Below are 23,471 nucleotides of genomic sequence, written 5' to 3' on the forward strand. Positions count from 1 at the left end.
ATCTTTGGTCTTCATTAATTTTGTTCCAACCAAATGATAGGATCCATAATCCATTTAATCTACTAAAACGTGAGCTCGCAGATACCCACTCAGACGCCCTGATATCGGGCAATGATGACGGGCTTAATTCACTCTATTTCACTTTACTGTCATAAATATGTAATTAAGCAGCTAAAAATTAAAATGTCACAGTCAGGCAAAACAGATCACTCGTCACGAACAGGATTCGAACCTGTGCGGGGAAACCCCATTGGATTTCGAGTCCAACGCCTTAACCACTCGGCCACCGTGACTGTCAGCAAACCGCCGGCCGCTGCACCCTGATACAGCTGGAGCCGCCTCCTGCTCGGCCTCAGCTCATTGGTACAGCCTCCGGTGCTCGGTGCTGCACAGCAACGTCAGCATCGCACAAGCTGCCAGCAGAGATACTACGCGCGGCATACTGGGACTGTGTGTATGTTCCCCTTGTTTCCATCCATGCTCCTCTCCTGTGAGGCGGCTGCCTGTAAACGACATTTTCCAGCATCAGGTCGTCGCCGGCAAAGCCCTCTGCTTCACTTGCACGCACGGTCAGTAGGTGGCGCCCTGTCTGTATGATCCCGCAGACTGCAGTCTGCTGCACGGCCGCTAGATGTCGCCTTGTTGCTGCTGCTGGAAGTAGTGCCGGGCGGTAGGCTGGCGGCAGAAGATGGCGGTGCGGAAGAAGGACGGTGGTCCGAACGTGAAATATTACGAGTCTTCTGACACCATTTCTCAGTTCGACAACGTGCGGCTATGGCTGGGGAAAAACTACAAGAAGGTATCGGAAGGAGAGGCCTAGTGTCACGAAGAGAACGGAGGTGTATTCCGCCAGTCTGTTCCCCGAGAACAAAGAGCCGGGCCCGTCCAGGGGGTGGGGGAGACACGGCACCGGGTACAAGCGTAGGAGCCCGGGCTATGTCCCCGGCAGTGTGCACATGGAGCGCCCCCCTATGCGGCGGGCTGAATCTGCTGGCCGGGCCTGGGCAGCGATGGGGCTGTGTTCGGCCTACAGGCATCCAGATGTCGGGGAACAGCGGCATACTTTAATCCCAGAGGGGCCCATGGGCCCTTCTCACCCCTCTGACTGACAAGCAGCATACTCCTTGGCTGTCATAGTGGCCCCAAATACTGAGCACAAATCAGGGCAGCTGCAGTGAGTGCTGAGGAATGTGGCCAGATAATCCCATTCAGAGGTCTCATGTGTCACAGCCTCTTGCTGTCATCCTGACCCTGTCATGTGTACACTGTCACCCTGATCCCACCATATGTACACCATCACAGCACTGCTCCCATCGATGTGCCTCATGCTGTCACCATGACCCTGCCATGTGCGCACTGGTCATATCACTGTGCCTCATGCTGTCACCCTAATCTCACCATGTGTACACTGTTACAGCACTGTTCCCATCACTGTGCCTCATGCTGTCACCCTGATCCCACCATTTGTACACTGTTCCCATCACTGTGCCTCATGCTGTCACCCTGATCCCACCATTTGTACACTGTTCCCATCACTGTGCCTCATGCTGTCACCCTGATCCCACCATTTGTACACTGTTCCCATCACTGTGCCTCATGCTGTCACCCTGATCCCACCATTTGTACACTGTTGCCTACCTTGATCTAACCACGTGTATAATGTCAGAGCACTGATCTCTTCATGTGTACACTGTCACAGCACTGGTCCCATCACTGCGCCATGCTGTCATCATGACCCCACCATGTGTACACTGTCAGAGCATTAGTAATGAGTACCTCAGTTATTTGTGCTAAAGCTTGGATATCATTACACTCTATGGGGTGTATTCAATGCTCTAATGGCGAGCAGTGTCGTCCTCGCCATACAAACCCCCCTTGCTGCTGGCGTTGAATACACTTGTATGTGTACACTGTCACTACGCTGATCTCATCACTATGCCCCATGCTGTCACAGCACTAATACCATCACTCAGTGGTGGCCAACCTGTGGCTCTTGAGCCTCATGCGGCTCTCCCCCTTGTAAAGTGTGGCTCCTGCTCCCACTGCTGCCCACCGTCTGTCCCAGTCCCCCCTGCTGCCGGTTCCCTGAATCCCTTCTCCTTCTGAGGGGAGGAGAGCATGCATCGCGCATCTCTCCTACCCCTTACTCTGCATCCTTGTAACTGGGCTATCCGCCAATCGGAGCTCGTGGGCCAGCAGCCAATCAGGAGCCGGCCAGCGAGCTTTGATTGGTGGGCGGCCCAGTCACAGGGAAGTGAGGGGGAAGGAGACGCGCAGTGTGCTGTGCTCTCCTCCCATCGGTGACATGACAGGAGGACTGCAGGGGGACACCAGACTGTCCTCTCCCCGCCTGGCAGCAGCAGCAACAACGGTGAGTGCTGCTGCTGGGAAATTTGCACTGTGGGGGCATAGCAGTTTGTGGCACTGTGGGGGCATAGCAGTTTGTGGCACTGTGGGGGCATACCAGCTTTTTGGCACTCTGGGGGCATACCCGGCACTGTGTGGTGCATACCTGGCACTATTGGGGGCATATGTATATATAGCACTGCACTATTGGAGGCATATTTGTATCACACCCACCAAAGGGGTCAAAAAATTTTTGGCGCGCGCATGATGTCGGCTCTTTAGCTTGACTACTGATATTTTTCGGCTCTTTACCTCTGACCGGTTGGCCACCCCTGCCATCACTGCTCTGTGCTGTCTCCCAGACCCCACCATGTTTACACTATCACAGCATTAATCCCATCCCTGTGCCCCATGCTGTCATCCTGACCCCCTTGTGTCACTGTCATAGTACTAATCCCATCAGTGTGCCTCATGCTGTCACACTAATCCCATCGCTGCCCTGTGCAGTCACCCAGACCCCATCATGTTTACACTATCACAGCATTAATTCCATCCCTGTGCCCCATGCTGTCATCCTGACCCCCTTGTGTCACTGTCATAGTACTAATCCCATCAGTGTGCCTCATGCTGTCACACTAATCCCATCGCTGCCCTGTGCAGTCACCCAGACCCCACCATGTTTACACTATCACAGCATTAATCCCATCCCTGTGCCCCATGCTGTCATCCTGACCCCCTTGTGTCACTGTCATAGTACTAATCCCATCAGTGTGCCTCATGCTGTCACACTAATCCCATCGCTGCCCTGTGCAGTCACCCAGACCCCATCATGTTTACACTATCACAGCATTAATTCCATCCCTGTGCCCCATGCTGTCATCCTGACCCGCCCCATATGTATGCGGTCATAGTACTAATCCCATCACTGTGCCCCATGCTGTCATCCTCATCCCTCCATGTGTACACAGTCATAGTGCTAATCCCATCATACGGGTATGGGTTACTAGTTAAGACAAGAAAAAGGTCAACATGCATTAGGTTGACAGGGTCATTAGGTCAACATTCAAAAGGTTGGCATGGGGTTTTTCACGTTTTTTAATCCCGCCATGGACACTAAAAAAACGCACTGCACTCGCCCTGCGCTCGGCAATTTTTTTATTCAGTACTTGTGTAGTTTCATGGCGGCAATCACGTAGTTAGCGTAGTGTCCCTGTCAGAATCAGTGTAGTGTTCCCGTGCCAGTGTAGTCAGCGTCCCTGTCAGTATCAGTGTAGTGTTCCCGTGCCAGTGTAGTCAGCGTCCCTGTCAGAATCAGTGTAGTGTTCCCGTGCCAGTGTAGTCAGCGTCCCTGTCAGTATCAGTGTAGTGTTCCCGTGCCAGTGTAGTCAGCGTCCCTGTCAGAATCAGTGTAGTGTTCCCGTGCCAGTGTAGTCAGCGTCCCTGTCAGTATCAGTGTAGTGTTCCCGTGCCAGTGTAGTCAGCGTCCCTGTCAGAATCAGTGTAGTGTTCCCGTGCCAGTGTAGTCAGCGTCCCTGTCAGTATCAGTGTAGTGTTCCCGTGCCAGTGTAGTCAGCGTCCCTGTCAGAATCAGTGTAGTGTTCCCGAGCCAGTGTAGTCAGCGTCCCTGTCAGTATCAGCGTAGTGTTTACGGCTAGTTGGAGCTCATGTAGTTCGCATAGTCAGTCAGGTGTCCCTGTTAGTATTAGTGTCGTGTTCCTGCCCGTTCGCGGCCAGCCGGAGCTTACATAGTTACCGTAGTCAGTCAGCGCTTATTACATTGTGTGGGAACCTGCCTGACACGACAGGTGTGAATGTGTTCCTGAAACATCCCCACTATCCACCCATCCCGAAGCCTGGCGAGCGGACGCGTTACACGTCCTTCCGACCTGTTCATACCTCCACTGTCCACGTTGGCGTGGAGTTGATTTTATAAAGTGTGGAGTGCCACCGAGCCCGAAGCGTGGCGAGCGGACGCGGAATAAATGTGAAGTAATCCGTGTGCCCTCGCGGGGCTCGACACTCTTCGGGCTGGCGTGGATAGTGGGGATTTGAAAAGGAGGCATTTGCCAGTATGTAACATGGAGCACTGGCAAATGCGACCTTTTAACCCAGTCTCCCTGAAGCTGACATGGGCAGGGTTGCCGTACCCTGCCCGCAAGAATTACTGAGACGCTTGTGCGCCTCAGACAGATGGAGCGCCTCTCCGCCGGCATCCGCCAGCGCAGGGGATCTGGCGGTTACGGTGCTGTGTGAGAGGCGCTCTCTAAGCTTGCTGGGGACATAGCTGCACAACGTAGCTTAAGCTAGCCGTGAAACTACACACTTGTGTAGTTTCACGGCGGCAGTTACGTAGTCAGCGTAGCGTCCTGTCAGAATCAGCGTAGTGTTCCCGCGGGCAGCGTAGTCATTGTCCCTGTCAGACTCCGCATAGTGTTCCCGCGGGCAGCGTAGTCAGTGTCCCTGTCAGACTCCGCATAGTGTTCCCGCGACCTGCCGCCGTGAAACTTAACACCAGTACTTTTTATTCTCCCACCACACCCTAGTGGATGGTAGGGTATGAAATACTGCCTGTCAGCTAAAAGTGTAAAACCCCATATCGATCTAGCTCATGTCGACCTAATGACCTTGTCGACATTGATGCATGTCGACCTAATGAACGCATACTGTCACAGCAATAGTTCTAAGATGAACACCATGCTTTCACTGTCACAGTACTAAATCCTATATGCCTTCATCCTGCCAGCTTCTATCATTGGGGCTGATGTATTAAGCCTGGGGAAGAGATAAAGCATCAGCCAATCAGCTGTGCTTGAAATATGACAGTTGGGAGTTGATTGGCTGGTGCATTTTCTCCTTCCACTTGATCTCTTCCTCTGGCTTAATACATCTGCCCCGTTAATAGCTCCATTGTCCTGTCAGGTACTGGATGCAAAGCCTCCCTAACGTCCTGCCAGGGGGAAATTGTCATCACAGTCACTGGTCCCACTCTGACAAACCCCATGCCTATTGCGTGTTGTGTGAATCTGAACAGTAGGATGTTTTCACCAGGTGCCTAAATGGGCTTAATTTGCCTTAAGGACTGAGATTTCTGTGCCATGCATTATAATCAGCACCTACTTAAATTAGGGGGCATACACACGGGGCGATTTTAGCCCTCTTTCTAAGCGATCTGCTATGCAGATTGCTGGTGCATGGTATGCGTATCAGTGATCTGTGCTAAACTACATCGCTGAGCACGGGGCTGAAGTCGCCCCATGTGTTTTAGCCTTAAAGCTGGATATACACCTAATCTATCTGGTGAGAACAAAAATCTGGTAATGTATGGGAGCGTGTGAGAATCAAACATTTGCTCCCAAGCACTGGAAAACAACCAATGGTCATTCAGACATATTAGTTAATTCCATTTGATTTATTAGATTTATCCAAAGAATCGTTTTTGTCTATTTCCAGCACTTGGGAGTGAAATAATGGTTGATTGTCGTTTTCTCTCATAATACTCCTTTCACACTAGCAAGCCGGGTCGCTCCTGGGATTTTGGACCCGGCTTGCAAGCGCTTTCACGCTAGCCGCCCGACCCGGCATACATTCGGGCGGGTCACATCATCGGGAGACAGGGGCGGTGCTGGGAGATTACAGCATCTCCCAACGGCGCCTTTACAGTGCAGTGAATGGGACCCGGGTTGAATTACCGGAACGCTGGACCCAGGATAATCTTTCAGGACCCTTTCACACTGAGCAATTTCTCGGGTTGTTGCACGTTCATATGCAATAAACCGGGAAATATTTGTCAGTGTGCAAGGGGTAGTAGTTTCCAAATATTGGACAGGTAATTCTTTAGGTGTGTACTCTGCTTTAGTGATCTCCAGGCTGTAGCACAGGTGAAATAATTAATACCTCAGTTTTTTTTAAGTAACAATCTGTGCTGAAGCCTGGATATCAATAATACCTGCTCTGTTAAATAAGCTGGGTACACCCCTACAGATTTATCTGTCCTATATGTCTGGTGTGAACAAAAATCTGGTAATGTATTGGAGCAAATGACACTAAACTTTTTGCTGCCAAACACCGGAAAATGGACAAAAACAACTGCCCAAATTTGTTAAAACAAACGGATTTAACCAAAGTGACTGACCAGTGTCTGGTTTCCAGCATTTGGGAGAAACTGTAATTTGCTCCCATACATTACCAGAGTCTTGTTCCCACCAGAAAGATACATCTTTCGGTGTGCACCCAGCTTTACATATTATACATATGATAACCAGTCTGTTTTCAGTTACTGAAAGCACCTACTGGTAACAGCTAGATTTTTTTGTCTTTGGGTTCATCTCTATTACCATTGGATAAGAGATATGTCTGCAGACCAGCATAACATTAGACAGTGGACATGACCTAGACAGCATGGAGTGGTAAAAGGATCAATTTGGATTGCAATGTTTACAGGCTGTTGTATGGCAGGAGCACGTGGTTTTGTAGTTGTAAACCCCAATTACCTTTGACCTAAAGTAGAGTCAGTCAACTGAAAGCTTCCCCGCTGCTGCTCACAGCAAACACATCCACGACTTTCTTCAATAGTAAATCTGATTGTTCCAAGGGCTTCTACTGGCTACAGTATTACTATAATACGGTTTAGTCATGCTAGTTAAACATGGACTTTATTCTGCAGTTTCTGTCAAACTAAAGGATTATTAAATGTATACCCCTTTTCCATTAGACAAGCCGGGTCACACCTGGGATTTTGTACCTGCGTGTGACCTGGCTTGCAGACCCTTTCCTATTGTCACCCGACCCGGCATAAAGCTAGGCGGGTGATGTCATTCGGTGGCAGGGCCGAGGAGGTGCTGGGAGATTAGAGCATCTCCAAGCAGCTGCTTCTACATTGCAGTGAATGGGACCCGGGTTGCATTGACCAGGGATACCACTTTCCACTGCCCCTGGACACCGGGAGCATCCTGGGTCCAACCCTACCTGGGTTGGAGTCCTGGGTCACTCTGCTTTGGATGCATTTCCACTAGCAAAATACCCGGGTTATTTTTGCTAGTGTAAAAGGGGTATTAGACAACTGGTTTATATTCAATATATTATATGCCATATATTATATGCCAAGTATAATACTTCTCATAATGCCTGTGAGCTTTAATCTGGGTATACTCCTAAAGATTTATATGTCCAATCTATCTGGTAGGGGAAAAAATCTGGTAATATTTGGGAGCGTATAAGAAGCGATCATTTGCTCCAATGGAAAATAGTCAATGGTCATTCAGACAAATTAGTTTCAGCCATTTGATTTAACAAACTAACCCGAACAATTGTTTTTGTACACTTGCCAGTGTTTGGGAGAGAATGGATGATTGTCCCATACATTACCAGAGTTTTCTTCCCAGCAGATAGATTTGACCGATAAAACTGTAGGTGTGTACTCTGCTTTAAGCTGGGTACACACTAATACAGTGGTTCCCAAACTTTTTTGAATCACGGCGCCCTAGAGCATCACAATATTTTCAAGGCACCCCTAGGCCAAATGCTTCTTATCGAGAAATTCAGGAAAAAAAAAAAAATTAAATTAAGTCCATTGTGTTTATATATCACAATTATGCGGTGGGGGCAGGATTTGCTAATGTTTTTCCACATATGTTATGATTGGCAGCCACTAGCACTGGTTTTGTCTGGTACATTGACTATAAATAATATGAATTGATCTTGGTCCACCAACCCAAGTGTCCCGAGGCACCCAGTTTGAAAACCACTGCACTAATAGATATATCTACAGATGGACTGGGCAGCGTGTTCTCCATACTCGCTGCCCGTTCCGTTGGGACTGACATACAAAGTGTAAATGCGCCCACCCACTGAGTAGTTGTTCGCTGGTGGCTCCCGCCATGGCTGTACGGGCAGTTGGCGAATAGCCCAAACACACAGCACGATGCGCCGATATATCTTTAGATATATAGGGCATCGATCTGTGTTGCACAGCTGTTGTAAGATATTTGTGAATGGCTCTGTTCACAGATATATCACTCGTACACACTGGCCGATGGTGCATTCATATATTGACCGTTCAATTGAACGGCCGGTATATCAACCAGTGTGTACGCACCTTTAGTTTAGACTGTCCAGTGATGGCTTTCTGCAGACTGGCGGTCGGTTTGGTCTCAATGGGTAAGGCTTATTGCTAGTTAGTTTTCGAGCTGTCTGGCTTACCCCTATCCCACTTCAACATATTTTGTCACTTTAAAAATACAAGGTAACTCACTGGACTCGTGTCCGTGCCTACATCTCTCCATTACTGAATGTTTTATTTTTTACAATGATTAATGCCAGTGGAACTTGTGCCATTTTCATTTACAAATAATCCATATTGTTTCACGATGGGCTCAGTTAAAGCACAACCCAGTTTAAGGCCCATACAAACAAGTCGATTATGAGCTCAATGTAGCTCAGTTTTATCGTTTTGAACTACTCTGAGCTCAAAATCTTCTAGTGTGTATGGCCTAGCAGTGAGCGCTGTTGCCTATTCCTGCATTATTGTTCTCCCCCCAACCCCCCACAACTCGCTGGGATTAGTGAAAATCGCTCAGTGTGTATGCACCGAGCAGTTTCCAGACCAGCAATTTTCACTTCATCTCTCAGAACACATACTGGGCAAAAACACCAAGTGTGTGAGGCTTTAGGCTAGTTACTGTAGTTTATTTAGTGATATGTACTAAGCCTTGAAAAGTGATAAAATAGAGAGTAATAAACCACCAACCAATAAGCTCCTACCTGTCACTTTTCAAACTCAGCCTTTGACATGACAGTTAGGAACTGATTGGCTGGTTGTTTATCACTCTCCATTTGATCACTTTTCAAAGCTTAGTACATCTGACCCAGTATGTTGTTTGGATTTAATTGATTGAGATTTCAAAACCAGATTTAATGCAGGCCATACATCTTATTTCCAAATTTGCTCTTCTGATCCGGTACTCAAATGACATCCTTTGGGTTAATACTACATGATACATTGCTGATCCCTGTAATTTTTTCCCCCCAGAATCTGCTAATTAAGGATTTATTACATGTTTGATTTCGCTAAACCTCTAACCCAGGCATCAGCAGAACAGGGTAATTGCACTGAAACCTGACAGATTTAAGACCCCCCTAGTAACCTAGTTGTTTTGTTATAGTACATTCAGGCCGAGCCTCCTACAAACAAGTCCCTGTCCAGTCTGGTGGTTCAGCTCTTGCAGTTCCAAGAAGAGGTCTTTGGAAAACATGTCAGCAATGCGCCGCTCACCAAATTGCCGGTAAGTACAGCTTTTGTTCAATACACAAACTCCACGTAGATAGGGCCATGATGGGAATCAAACCCATGAGCTGTGAGACAGTACACCATCTTGTACTGAAATAGTCACATTCTCATAGTTATCAGCGTGGGTTAAAGGTTTTATGCACAGTAGGTGTGGAGCTAATAAGACCAACTCACTTATAAGATATGTACAGACGGTCTCCTAAATGTAAAATATTCCCAAATATTGTGTGTGTGTGTGTGTGTGTATGTATGTATATATATATATATATATATATATATATATTTTGGGTGTGTGTGTAACCAAAGTATTGTATTGTCAAAGGAACATAAATATTACTGGATAAAATGTTAGTAGATGAAATATAGATGAAGTATAAAAGTTCAAAAAATGGAACTTATCTTAGTTTATCTGGAGGCAGGGGATTATCCAACGCATTTCGTCTTGCAGACTTCTTCAAGGAGTACAGATAAGTGTGATCAGGCAGGTATTTGTACCTGTGTATAACGGTAATTGATTGTGACATCACTTCCTGTCACATGATTTTTCCTTTCAGCCCATGGTGGATGCTGGTTATGTTTGAGGAATTTGTAATTAATATATATTCTTAGACACCAGAGAACATTAGTAGTCTGGTTATTGTAGGTTTGTTAACCCTTTGACCACCCATTTTAAAATGGACAAAATAAATATTTAATTTTAACTATTCTAATCCTATCACTCAAAGCGTGCCCCCAAAAAAAGAGAGAACCTTTTTCTCCTTCAATGAAAAGTTGTTTGTAGATGTGAATTTTAAATTAAATCACACTAGAAACCAGCATTTTGTCAGTGTTATTCTGCTTCTGCTTTGCAGATGAAATGCTTTCTCGATTTCAAGGTTGGGGGAGCACTGTGCCATATACTTGCTGCTGCTTATAAATTCAAGAGTGACCAGGGATGGTGAGAGACTTTCGTTTTATTTAATTATGTTGTTATATCTAACTCGGTTCTCTATGTTTCTATGTCATTTTAAAAGAAAAATAGCAGATCAGTAAATAGATAAGAGACGCCTCATAACAAAGGTAAATATTATAAATGCTGGCCTGCGTAACAAGAGTGTGCCCTTTTGCTACCTAAAGCAGGTTACACAGATGCAATAGCAAGGCTGCAATTTTTGCAAATGGACAGAACCATGCTGCACTGCAGGTGGGGCAGATGTAACATGTGCAGAGAGAATTAGATTTGGGTGAGGAGTGTTCAAACTGAAATCTAAATTGCAGTGTAAGAATAAAGCAACCTTGCACGGAAACAAAATAACTCACCCAAATCTATTTATCGCTGCACATGTTACATCTGCCCCACCTGCAGTGCAGCATGGTTCTGTCCATCTGCAAAAATTGCAGCTTTGCTAGTAGGTATATTCAGGCCCAATGTGTGTTGTTTTTAAGAAACTGAGCATTGTGAGTTTTTCTTTGTGAATATACCAACATCTCTCAGTCAATGCCATGAAATTCCTGGTTTATTATAATCCATATTATTACATACATTTGTATGAACTAAATATTAAATGTACTGTAGTTACATTCTATTAATAAGGTATAATGATCAAATGCAATGTGACTCTTCCCCCTATTCAGAAGGTGATCTCTAAGGTCCAGTTTCCATATAGAATGGAGACAGAGGCCACACTAGGTATTACACCTCCTATATAATAATAATAATAAAAATAATAATAATAATAATAATAAAAATAATGATATTTATATAGCACTTTTCTTCCAATAGGACTCAAAGTGCTTTACCATTGTCTTTACAGCTCAAAATACACAACAAGCTCAACAGTAGATATCAGTAAAATGCTTCAGTAAATAGGTATGTTTTTAGTCTATTTTTAAAGGATTCTACAGTGGGGGCTTCTCGCACTGTGCGAGGAAGAAAGTTCCATAGAGTTGGAGCAACAAAGTTGAAAGCTCGGCCCCCAGATGAATTCAGGGAAATTCGTTGTTGAGAAAATGGAAGATATGGAGTAATTACGCTACGGAAGGCTAGGGAGGAATCTAGATATAAAACCAGAGCAGAGTGGATCTTTAACTATCTAATTAAATTGAAGCGGAGTTACCTGTCTGAATAGAGGGGAACATAGCCTGTAATAGGAGGTACGCAATGTAACTGTGGAATATGGACAATAGAATCTCCATAGTTATATAGAAAAGGAAAGTTAATGTTAAATACTAAAGGATGTGTATTGAACATTTATAAGGTACCCCCATGTAATGTACCCCCTTCCCTCCCTAATATCCCCATCCCTTTTATATTATGTACCCCCCATCCTATTGATTGAATGTTTTCCTCATTCTCCTCTTTTTAAGGATTTGTAGATTTGGAAAATGTAATAAAGAAATAAATGATAAAAAAAGAAAGAAAAAATGCAATGTATTAAGGAGATGAGACCTGGACCAGCCTTTTTTAATTAAAAAGCTTAATTCTCCAAGTGCTGTGTATTGTAGAATCACGGTAATACTGTCTTGTATCATTGTGAATGACTGCGGGCATTACATACCTCTATGGTCCTAATTCCACAGAGCTCTGTAATGTGTCTGCAGTTATACCAGTGACTTTCTTATCTCTCTAATTTCATCTTAATATTCCCTGTAGGCGTAGGTTTGATTTCCAGAACCCATCAAGGATGGATCGTAATGTGGAAATGTTCATGAACATAGAAAAGTCCCTTGTGCAGGTGATCATCTTCCAAGTCTTCTAATACAGCAGTGAAAATGCCATTTCCTGTAACCAGGTCTCACACGAGAGACCGCAGCCAGCATTTGCTATTCTTGCTTTGAAGATTAACCCCTTGAGTGGTGGGTTTTTCTGGGGCAGGACAAACTTGCCCTGATAGGTTTGTCCTGCCCCAGCAAAATCCACCACATAAAGTTGTAAGCCCCCCATCACCTCCGCTCCGGCCTTAGTATGCCGGAGCTTCCCTGCAGTGCTGCCGCTGTCCCCCCTGCCTAAGCCGCCTGTCACATTCAGCAGTGATGTCGGCGGCAGGCTGGGGGATGTTCGCGGCAGCTCGGAAGGACTCGGGTGCCTGAGCGCTCCAAAGTCCCCCCGAGCCGCACCGACCATACCCGAGCCTGCCGCCGACGTCACTGTAAAATGACTGACGGCGGGCTGGCATACCACTCATGGGGTTAAAAGAGATATTGTATGATACCTGAAAGTCACTAATACATGGTGCGATGCGTGTGCCCGCGCACATCCCATCGCACAGCACACAAAGAAAGTATACTTTCTGAACTGCTGTAGCCCATTGCATGCAATCTAGTTGCACAGAGTTCATCACTCCGTGTATGGGCGGCATAAGCTCTGCAGCTATTTGTTCCCAATATCATTATTGAATTGACATTTTTATTTGTTGTTTTCCTTCTTTTACTGGCTCCGTTTTCCTTAATGCCAGATATATATTGTGCAAGGAGAATGCAAACTATTGCAATTGCATGTTTATATTCTATTTTGATATCGTTTAAGTATGATTCTTTTTTATTAACTCCACAGAATAACTGTTTATCCAGACCAAACATATACCTTCATGCAGACATAGATTCAAAGCTACAGAGCAAGCTTAAAGACATTGTGAAAAGACACCAGGTAATAAGCACTTGTTTGGTCTATGTTTGGTGTATATGTGACTTTGTCGTATGTGTGTGTGTGTGTGTGTGTGTGTGTAAGTGTGTGTGTTACCTTTCAGTTTACAATAGCTTTAGTAAGTAATAATTGTAAAAAAGTGAATGAAGCAGAAGTTTATATAGTAAATACTATTGCCTGCATGACAATGTACCACACTAATAACAGTTCATATTAGATCTAGGATTAGAGACTAATTAGCATTTAGTATCTTTAGAATTTGGAACAGAAGGCCTGAAAATGTAACCATGGCCCTTATTCTGATCGGTGCGGATATATCCACGTGCGTTCGGCCCGTCGATGTTTTGTGTCTGCGCATGTGCAGAGGCGTCTCTGCGCATGTGCGAGCGGGCGTACGGCCAAATCCCGCATGATATGTGAACACTCCGAACAGGGGGTGTAGAGGGGCGTGAAGGGCTATTTGGGCTCATTACCATATGCATACGCCCCGCGTTTCATGGGCGTTTCCATGAAACCGCTGGGCGTACGTATGGTAATGCGGCCGTGACGCACGTGTAGGGGGCGGATATATGACATCGCCGGATGTCAGCTGCCCGCCCAGATCCCTGCTTTTGCACGGAAAAATGTCCGTGTGGTCTGAGGTTGCGGGTGCTGGTGGAGCACTCGGTCCTGCATTCGATGGTCTGCAACCATCGAATGATGGGGGAGGTTCCCTTAGATGGAGGAGGCGTATTCCGTGAAAAATACACGTGCGGTCTGTTCGGACAGCTTATTACCGCATACGGACGGAGTTGGCGATCCGTATGGAAGGCGGGGTTTCGCACGCACGGTCCTGGCCGCATAATCGGCACCGGCCGCACCGATCAGAATAAGGGCCCATATCCTCCTATGTAGACCGTTTCACATGTCAGTCTGCATTCCCCTCTTGTTCCTATAGGGTACAGTGACAGAGGACAAAGGTCACTCTTCCCATGTTGTCATCCCAGTTCCCGGCACTTTGGAGGAAGGTCAGTATATATATATTATATATTATACTAACAGGAGAGCTAATAAGGCACTGTACGGGGTTTACCAGGACTTTGATTATAATAAAGTATAAGTAAATGGTGCCAGTTGCATGTCATTGGTGTTGTATTGATTTTCATCTAGATGAAATTAGGTTAAGGGTTTCATTTACAAAGCGCCACTGCTTCCCAGCATGTTGGAAGTGAAAATTAAAATGTCACACAGTTAGTGTAAGGCTTTACAAGTGTCTGCAAGTGTTGTTTTAAATGTTCATTTCCAACCCACAGGGAAGAGCTGACTTACAAAGCCCAAAGTGTCCCAAAGTAGTAGTACAAGTGCCAAAAAATAAGGAATACCTTTCTGCTAATGTTTTGTGTGGGAGTTTTGTAGTTTAAATTTTACACAGATATTACATCACATAAGGACTTATCGACAAGGTTTACCATAAGCAGCGAGTTATAACTCGTATATGATAAATGGTGCTTCAGCCAATCTTCTGCTAACTGTCATGTTCAAAAAATAATAGGAGCTGATTGGCTAGAGCACCATGTATCCTACACAATATGTTTTAAAATACTTTGTGTATAATACAACTCGTTGCTAAATCGTAGTGTTTACTCACGGTGCAGGGGGCTAATCTGTTAGGAGGGCATATTTTAATTTTAAAAGGGTAAAATTTTATACTGAAAGTGGACACTATCCTAATCTTAGTATGTGCTGCAACAAATGAAAAATAAAAAACTTGGTTGTCATGTAATACCAATGGGACAAAATGAATTTCTCTTGCAATCTGGGGGACACTGCTCACCATGGTTTATCAGAGGGGTCTCTTCATAAAGCAGCACATACTGGATGAGAGGATCCGGCAGCACTGGAAAGCAATTTTGCTTCTGGATTGGCAGATAAATTCAATCCAATCCTTCTCCTGTCATGGTCCCGCTTAGCGGTCTTTTACAGGGAGGCCGTTGCCAGGCTGTTGAAGATGGAAGTACAGTCTTGCAAGTCATTTCTGTCGTGGCTACTCACTGCTTGGAGAAGAAGCACAAATATAGCAGGTAGCCCAGAAACAGACTATAAGGTTTCATTCATAAAAAAAATAAGTATGGTGTGCTGGAAAAGTGGTGAGCGCTATTTATGGGGAGGAGCTGGCCTCAGCCATTGCCTTTCCAATGCAGTGTTATGGTTCAGCCTGTTGTGCTGCAACCTGAAGGAGAAAGACCCAATTTCTCTGAGGCGAATCTATACACAGCACGGCTTATTGTGATATTTAATGTTTTTCTACAGTATTTTGGGTTTTCTGAGCGGTTTAGTACTCGGCCATTTTAATCTGCAATCTAACAAGCTGTCCTGATAGCTGTACTGATGGCTAATTTGGCTTTGGTATAGTGTATTCTGTGTTCCAGCTTCCTGCCCGTTTTATTAGTATGGCTAAAAAGGCAAAGTCCTCTAAATCCAAAGTTTGTGCTGTTGCGGTTTGGACTTCTGGACTCAAGGGTTGTTGTGTGGACTGTGCCAAGGAGGCTGGTGTCATGCAGGTTCTTGGTGATTCCTGTCATGGCAGAGCTGGCATGTGCTTAACCTTTTGGGCAGGTCCAGAATGACCGCCCTCAAGTGGCATCTGCTGCACTCTGTCCTACTACAATGGGCCCAGTCCATGCTTGCAGCCAACTTTGGGGTTTACAATGGTCTGTGGATGTTTATTAGATGGCGCAAGATACGTTTTCAGGGCTTCCATGTCCGCTAAGAGAACTCAATGGCTTCGCACCTGGGAAGCAGACTCAGGGCTACATTTTATAACATGGGAGTTACTTAAACCTTCGAGCGGGCCCAACACCCAAATGATCTAATAGGCGCAGCTCTCACAATTTAGCGGTGTTATGTAGTTGTCACTTATCTAATGATGTTTTATAGCATATAGGTCAGGTTTTCCACAGTTAACGTAGTGAACAAATTGATCTACCAGGCACATTGCTTTTTTCTGTAGTTACTTACTGTGGTATACGGTTGTTAGTTCGACACTATTAATGTTGACATGCGTTGATTCGGCCACTGAAAGTCGACAGGGGTTAGGTTGACACATGAATAAGGTGGACAGGGTGAAAAGTTAGGAACAAGCATTGGTCGATAATGGGAAGGACGCCAGTCAAAAGGTTGACATAAGTTTTTCGCTTTTTATTTTTTCTTTCTCTGTGCCGACAGGCGGTATTTCATGCCCTATCATCCACTAGGGCGTGAAGGGAGAATAGAATAGTGTGCCGAGCTTAGTGAGGCACTGAGCCCAAAGCATGGTGAACAGAGACGGTGCACTTTTTCAGTGTCAATGTCGACATCCAGGACAAAAAAAAGGGAAAAACCCATGTCGACCTTTTCACTGTAGACCTAATGCTTGTGTTGATCTTCTGACCCTGTCCACCTAAGCCTTGTCGACCTTCAGTGGTCGACCGAATGCATGTTGGTTTTACTTTGGTCGACCCATAGCCCTTACTATAGTGTTGATGAAAAGTTTCTCTTTCAATGGTCCTGGTGACACAGCTCAACACTGGGATGTAGGAGGGTCCGAAGGAGCCAGGCACCTATCCTAAAGCTTTAGAGGGTAGGCTCCTCCCCTACTGCATCCCTGGACTCTTCAGTTCGTGTTAGGTGCCCACTGGAGTGGGTGCTATTCTAAAGGGCTGCGGGAGCAGCCGAAGAAATAGAGTAGTTAGGGGATTTTTTATTATTTTATTAACTATTACCCTAGCTAGGTAGGCACAGTGTGAGGATTCTCATAGTGAATCCTCACACTGCTAGCGCAGCAGGAGCTGACAGAAGCGCGTCCTGTCAGCTCTCTGTGCACAGGGTAGACGCTGTCTGGCCTCCCTGTGCAGCGCTTTTAGCCTCTTTTATGAGGCTGCCTGGGCTCCGGAGCATCCTGAAACCGGCTCCACAGTTAGGTGGGGATCATGGGGGACAGGCGCTCCGTGATGGCGGCGGCCATTTTATGCGGAGCTTACACGCTGAGCTCCTGACTGAGAGGACAGCAGCGCTGTGACAGGCATGTTCCAAGTGGTCCCCATTTGAGGGGGAGACACTGGAACAAGGAAATCCTACCTAAGGAGCGGCTAGCTGGGGGTGGTTGGCGCCAAAAGGTCACGGACCCCGCAGCAGCAGGGACTTTTGGTCTCTTCCTTCACTCTGACTTTGGCGCCTTTCAGAACGCTTGCAGCGGAGCTGAGCTGGCTAATTGATCCTGGCAGAGTGACTTGGATTTCCTGGGCATCGCTTCCCCGCAGTTGAAACCTACAGACAGCTAAGTGACTGGGTGCATTGACTTTGTATAAGCGCTTGTACAATTGTTTGCACTGTGTATATTGAGATATATATATTTTTCACTTGCATCATGTCTGAGCATCAGGCTGTGGTTTTGGGGGAGGGAGCCCTTAGTGCACTGAGCGCGTGCAATGTTTGCACACAAAAGTTTGTCCCTGAGCAGATGGCCAAGGGGGGCTTATGTATTACTTGCGCTGATGTGAGACCCATGGGCAGTGAACACCATAGGGCAGAGCAGAGTGAACCTGCGTGGGCCAGTGCCCTAGGCAGGTCTGTAAACGCTTTGGTGCAGCTTCTGGACAGGCAGAGTGATGTGCTGGTAGAATCACAGAGACCTATGCCATCATCTCAGCAGTCGTCTGGCTCCTTGCCTCTTACCCAGGCAGATCCTGCGCTTATTCAGGTGATGCAGGATACTGCTAAGGGGATCAACAGATTCAGTGAAATACTGGACAAAATGGATGATGTTGCAGGGACCCCTAAAAGGTCTTATGCTATGCCTAATGTGGTAGAGGAGGAGGAAGGAGAGTATACTGACACACCCTGGGACCAGGGTGATGATTTTGAAGAGACCTCTGCTGCTGGTATAGAGGATCTCATTGTAGCTGTAAAACAGGCGTTAAAACTATCTGTTGAGGATAAGACCCCTGTTAAGGGTGTTTTTAAGCGACAGCGGAAGGAGGCTGTTACTTTTCCCTCAGATGAGGGGTTACAGGAACTATTGGAAGGGGCTTGGAAAACCCCAGATAAGAGGCTACAGATGCCTAAGAGATTCCTTAGTCTGTACCCCATGCCGGAGTCTCATTCTGAACTCTGGGAAAAGGTGCCTGTTGTGGATGCTTCAGTGGCACGTTTATCAAAAGCTACGGTATTGCCTGTACAGGGTGGTGCAGCTTTTAAGGATTCTGTGGATAAAAAGCTCGAGGGAAACCTCAAAGCTATTTTTGAAGGGGTGGGGTTTACCCTGCGTCCCCTTATTGCTTCAGCCTGGGTCTCTAAGGCCATTATAGAGTGGGCTGGTGAGTTATGCACCATGCTGCAGGCTGACCCTGGTGCTTTGCTGGTAGCAGAAAAGATTAAGGCCGCTGCAGAATATGCGGTGGAAGCAGAAGAGGAAGCTCTTAAAATGGCTACCAGAGTGTCCACAGTCTCTATTAATGCCAGGAGAGTACTCTGGCTTAAGGCCTGGGAAGCGGACAATGAGTCCAAAAAGGCCCTAGAATTGTTAGCTTTCAAGGGAAAGTTACTTTTTGGTTCTGAGCTTGAGGAGATTATAAAACAAGCCACAGGCGGCAAGAGTACTTTTCTGCCGGCCTCCTCAACAAAGCAGTCATCCAGATTCGCTGCTTTTAGGCCGTCCTTTCGGCCCTCCCCTAGAGGTGGTGCGTCCTTTCGGGGACAATCGTTCAGGGGAAAGTTTCAGACCTCCAGGGGCAAATCTCAAAGGTCCAAGTTTGGCTCTTTCCATAAGAAGCCTGCCTCTAAAGGAGAGGATAAACCCTCCGCATGACTGCCTGGGGATAAGCCCGGCAGGGATAAAGGTGGGGGGGCGTCTCACACACTTCAGGGACGCTTGGGCTTCTCTAGACCAGGATTCCTGGGTCTTAGAGATCATTACCCAGGGTTACAAAATCCCTTTCAGAGGGCGGCCTCCGAAGAGGTTCATCCCCACACCCATACCAAAGCTGGCGCTCCTGCGCACAGCTCTGATGAGAGCGGCTCATTCCCTTTTGGAAAAAGGGGTGGTAATTCCGGTTCCCAGGGCAGAGTGGAAGAAAGGATTTTACTCCACGCTGTTCCTGGTGCCCAAACCAGACGGGTCTTTCAGACCAATACTAAATTTGAAGTCCTTAAATGTTCACCTATGGGTAGACCATTTCAAAATGGAGTCTTTGAGGTCTGTTCTCCTGAGTCTGGACCAGGGAGAATTTCTGGCGTCCATGGATGTCCAAGACGCATATCTGCACGTTCCCATTCACCCGGAACATCAGACGCTGTTGAGATTTGCCATAGGAGACCTGCATTTACAGTTCCGGGCGTTACCCTTTGGGCTAGCAACCGCGCCAAGGGTATTTACAAAGATAATGTCAGTGATGGCGGCAGTGCTGAGGCTCAGGGGAATCACAGTAATACCCTATTTGGACGATCTCCTGTTCAAGGCAGAGTCAGCAACCCTGCTTCAAAGTCACTTGAAAGAGGCCATCAATTTTTTGCAGGCTCACGGCTGGATTTTAAACTTACAAAAATCTCAGTTGGTACCATCACAGAGGATCCAGTTCTTGGGAGTCATACTGGATACCCATCTCCATCGGGTATTTCTCCCGGAGATAAAGGCCAGGGATCTGGTCACTCTAGTTCAGGAGATTCTCAGAGCTCCGAGCTTGTCAGTGTGGAGGTGCCTCAAACTCCTGGGGAAAATGGTGGCGTCATTCGAAACGCTTCAATTTGCCAGGTTCCACTCACGAGTATTCCAATGGAACATTTTGTCAGCCTGGTCAGGAAACACTTTGACCATGAAAACGGAGTTGATAGTGCTGTCCGCGGACACTCGGGACTCCTTGAAATGGTGGACAGAGGTAGATTCCCTTCAGTGGGGTCGGTCATTACAGACCTGGGACTGGTTGGTAGTAACTACCGATGCCAGTCTCAGGGGCTGGGGGGCAGTAGCCCTGGATCTCAGGCTGCAGGGCCTGTGGACGGCAGACAAATCAGTGTTACCAATCAACATCTTGGAGCTGAGAGCTGTCTGGAAAGTGATTTCCTTGGCGGGAGACAGGTTAAGGAACCTCCCCTTGAGGATTCAGACCGACAATGCCACAGCTGTGGCGTATCTGAATCATCAGGGAGGTACACGCAGCAGATTGGCCATGTGGGAGGTGTCCAGAATCTTCCTATGGGCGGAACAGAATGTTCCTGCCGTATCGGCTATATTCATTCCAGGAGTGGAGAATATAGAAGCAGACTTCCTGAGCAGGAAGGAGCTCAAGGAAGGAGAATGGAGCCTACATCCTCAGGTGTTTCACCAGATCACGGCAAGGTGGGGAACTCCGGATTTGGACCTAATGGCATCCAGGTTCAACCATCAGGTGCCCAGGTTCTATGCCAGAACGAGAGATCCGCTAGCAGAGGCAGTGGATGCCATGACTACTCATTGGCAGGGAGACCTTCTTTATGCATTCCCTCCAATTCCAATGTTAGCGAGACTGTTGAAGAGGGTACAGGACCAGAAGGTTCCGGTGATCCTTGTGGCCCCAGATTGGCCAAGGAGGTCTTGGTACTCGAGGCTTCAGAGGTTATCAGTGGATTCATGGCGTCTACCTCTGAGACCAGACCTGTTAAGACAAGGCCCATTCAATCACCTGGATTCCGATCGATTGATTTTGACGGCTTGGTTATTGAAACCGCCATTTTAAAAATTTTCTGATGCAGTAGTGCAGACTATGATAAAAGCCAGAAAAGCTGTTTCTTCGGCAAATTATTATAGAGTCTGGAAGACTTATATTAGATGGTGTGAGAGGCAAAAAGCTCACACATCTCACTTCAAATTATCAAAAATGTTAGATTTTCTACAAGATGGATTTTCTTCGGGCCTAAGCCTTCAGTCGTTGAAGGTGCAGATTTCGGCCTTGTCCATCTATTTTCAAAAAAGAATTGCCATTTTACCGGAGATTCAAACTTTTTTACAAGGGGTATCCAGACTGAAACCCCCTTACAAGCAACCAGTAGCACCTTGGGATCTGTCACTGGTTTTGGATTGCCTTCAGAAGGCACCTTTTGAGCCTTTAAGGTCGGCTGACTTTAAGTTTCTCACGTGGAAGCTAGTGCTTTTGTTAGCAGTAGCATCTGCTAAAAGGGTGTCAGAGCTGGGAGCTTTGTCATGCAAATCTCCCTTCTTAATTTTTCACGGTGACAGGGCTGTTCTGAGAACAGTGCCGCAATTTTTACCGAAGGTAGTCTCTGCCTTCCATTTAAATCAGGAGATAGTTCTACCTGTGTTTCAACCCCCAGAGGGTTCCAAGAAAAGGGACAAGTTGAAGACTTTGGATGTTGTGCGTGCCTTACGCATATATGTGGACAGAGTGAAGAGTGTTAGGAAAACTGACACTTTATTGGTACTGTATGACGTACATAAAATTGGTTGGCCTGCATCTAAGCAGACCGTTGCTAGGTGGTTGCGTTCTGTGATAGCCTTTGCATACACCAAAGTGGGTAGGCCTGTACCGGCCAGAATAAATGCGCATACCACCAGGTCAGTTGCCACCTCTTGGGCGGTCCGACATGGGGCCACAGCTGAGCAGGTTTGCAGAGCTGCCACTTGGTCATCTGTTCACACATTTGCCAAATTCTATAGATTCCATGAGTTCGCGTCGGAGGACGCATCATTCGGGCGAGCAGTGCTGAGAGCTGCAGACCTGAGCGTACCCTCCCAAAGGACCGGCTCTGGAACGTCCCAGTGTTGAGCTGTGTCACCAGGACCATTGAAAGAGAAAAAGGGATTTTTGTAAGAACTTACCGTTCGAATCCCTTTCTCTGATATGGTCCTGGTGACACAGCGATCCCTCCCTTACGCTCAGTAAGTATGCCAGAAGTTCATGATGTTCATGTTAAAATGGTTAAAAGTTAACAGTTTCTGTTATAAAATGTGCATATAATATGTGCAGGCGTTTGTACTGAGTTAATGTATTCCAGTGGCTTTGAAAGATTGAACTGAAGAGTCCAGGGATGCAGTAGGGGAGGAGCCTACCCTCTAAAGCTTTAGGATAGGTGCCTGGCTCCTTCGGACCCTCCTACATCCCAGTGTTGAGCTGTGTCACCAGGACCATATCAGAGAAAGGGATTCGAACGGTAAGTTCTTACAAAAATCCCTTTTTCATAACTGTCAGAAAATCTTTCTTTGAATAAAATGCCACTGTTTTCCCTAAACTATTCATTTCATTTGTTTAAACCCCCCTTAGAAATGTTGTTTCTGGGTGATTTAACAAAAATGAAGACATATTTAAGTTACAAATGCATTATATTTAGGTTGTGCCTTTTGGGTTTATTGCGTCCTTTTATGTGACTTTTTTTTTACGTAAATTTTTATTGGTTTTATGCGTTAACAAGGAAAATAATAAGATACAGAAAGGTAAGACATAAAGAAATACAGTCGGCGAAAAGTAACATAAAGGAAGAAAGTAACAGGTACACATGTAGATTCAATTATAAGTGTAAGTATAGATCAACCTAATGTATAAGTATCAGTCAGAAGGCACTCGAGCAATAAGTGGCGTGAAGATACTAATCAATTGAGTGAGATCAGTAGCCCATTCTGTAATATTCGGATATGAACTAAGATCTAGAGGTCCAATATTCGGTCCATCTAAGCCATTTGATTAATGGGTTGGAGGTCGAGGAGGAGTAACGCACTCCAGCTGATTCATATTCACAGTGGCTTTGAACTGCTTGTTCGATTTGGGGGGATAGTTGGGATTCGGGTGGAATGCCAGTTCTGTGCAATCAGAGTTTTAGATGTGATTAGGATGTGGCCCATAACATATCTGTCATTACTAGTCAGACCTCCGCTATATAAATGAAAGATTGCCAATTGGAGAGTCGGGGAAATATGGATTTTCAAAACCGTTGAGATTAGTACAAATACCGCTGTCCAGAAACTGTAAATGTATGGGCATTCCCAGAATATGTAGAATAGGAAGCCTACATATCCACATCCCCGCCAGCATAAATTAGGATTAGCTGGGCTGAATTTAAGCAATAAAACTGGAGTCATATATAGGCGGTGGAGTAATTTATAGTATCGTTCAGTATGGGAAATACATTTAGACACTTTGAAACACATTTGGAAGATTTGGTGGCACTCCTCTTCATTAATAGTTTCCTTCAAATCCCAGGTCAGGGGGGAAGTTA

At 46.1% G+C, this 23,471-nt stretch overlaps 1 protein-coding gene and 1 non-coding gene across 7 annotated transcripts in view; one reads left to right on the forward strand and one right to left on the reverse strand.

Annotated features, from left to right (window-relative positions):
- Positions 1 to 211: 211 nt before the first annotated feature.
- Positions 212 to 293, reverse strand: TRNAS-CGA (transfer RNA serine (anticodon CGA)). Its single transcript has one exon. It is a non-coding gene; the product is annotated as a tRNA-Ser (tRNA).
- Positions 294 to 471: 178 nt separating this feature from the next.
- SMARCC2 (SWI/SNF related BAF chromatin remodeling complex subunit C2) overlaps positions 472 to 23,471 on the forward strand; it is an 87,783-nt gene continuing 64,783 nt past the window's right edge. Inside the window, exons 1-6 of one of the 6 annotated variants that reach the window (XM_083169161.1) lie at positions 472 to 799; positions 9,507 to 9,626; positions 10,483 to 10,568; positions 12,264 to 12,345; positions 13,164 to 13,256; positions 14,191 to 14,260. In XM_083169161.1, the coding sequence (XP_083025287.1) occupies positions 689 to 799; positions 9,507 to 9,626; positions 10,483 to 10,568; positions 12,264 to 12,345; positions 13,164 to 13,256; positions 14,191 to 14,260 (562 nt within the window). In that variant the 5' untranslated portion in view covers positions 472 to 688. The remainder of the gene's footprint in view (positions 800 to 9,506; positions 9,627 to 10,482; positions 10,569 to 12,263; positions 12,346 to 13,163; positions 13,257 to 14,190; positions 14,261 to 23,471) is intronic. The other 5 variants (XM_083169160.1, XM_083169159.1, XM_083169163.1 and 2 more) reach the window with 5 other exon arrangements.

The sequence above is a fragment of the Crinia signifera genome, chromosome 2 (assembly GCF_055691185.1).
Source record: "Crinia signifera chromosome 2, ASM5569118v1, whole genome shotgun sequence".
Lineage (NCBI taxonomy): Eukaryota > Metazoa > Chordata > Amphibia > Anura > Myobatrachidae > Crinia > Crinia signifera.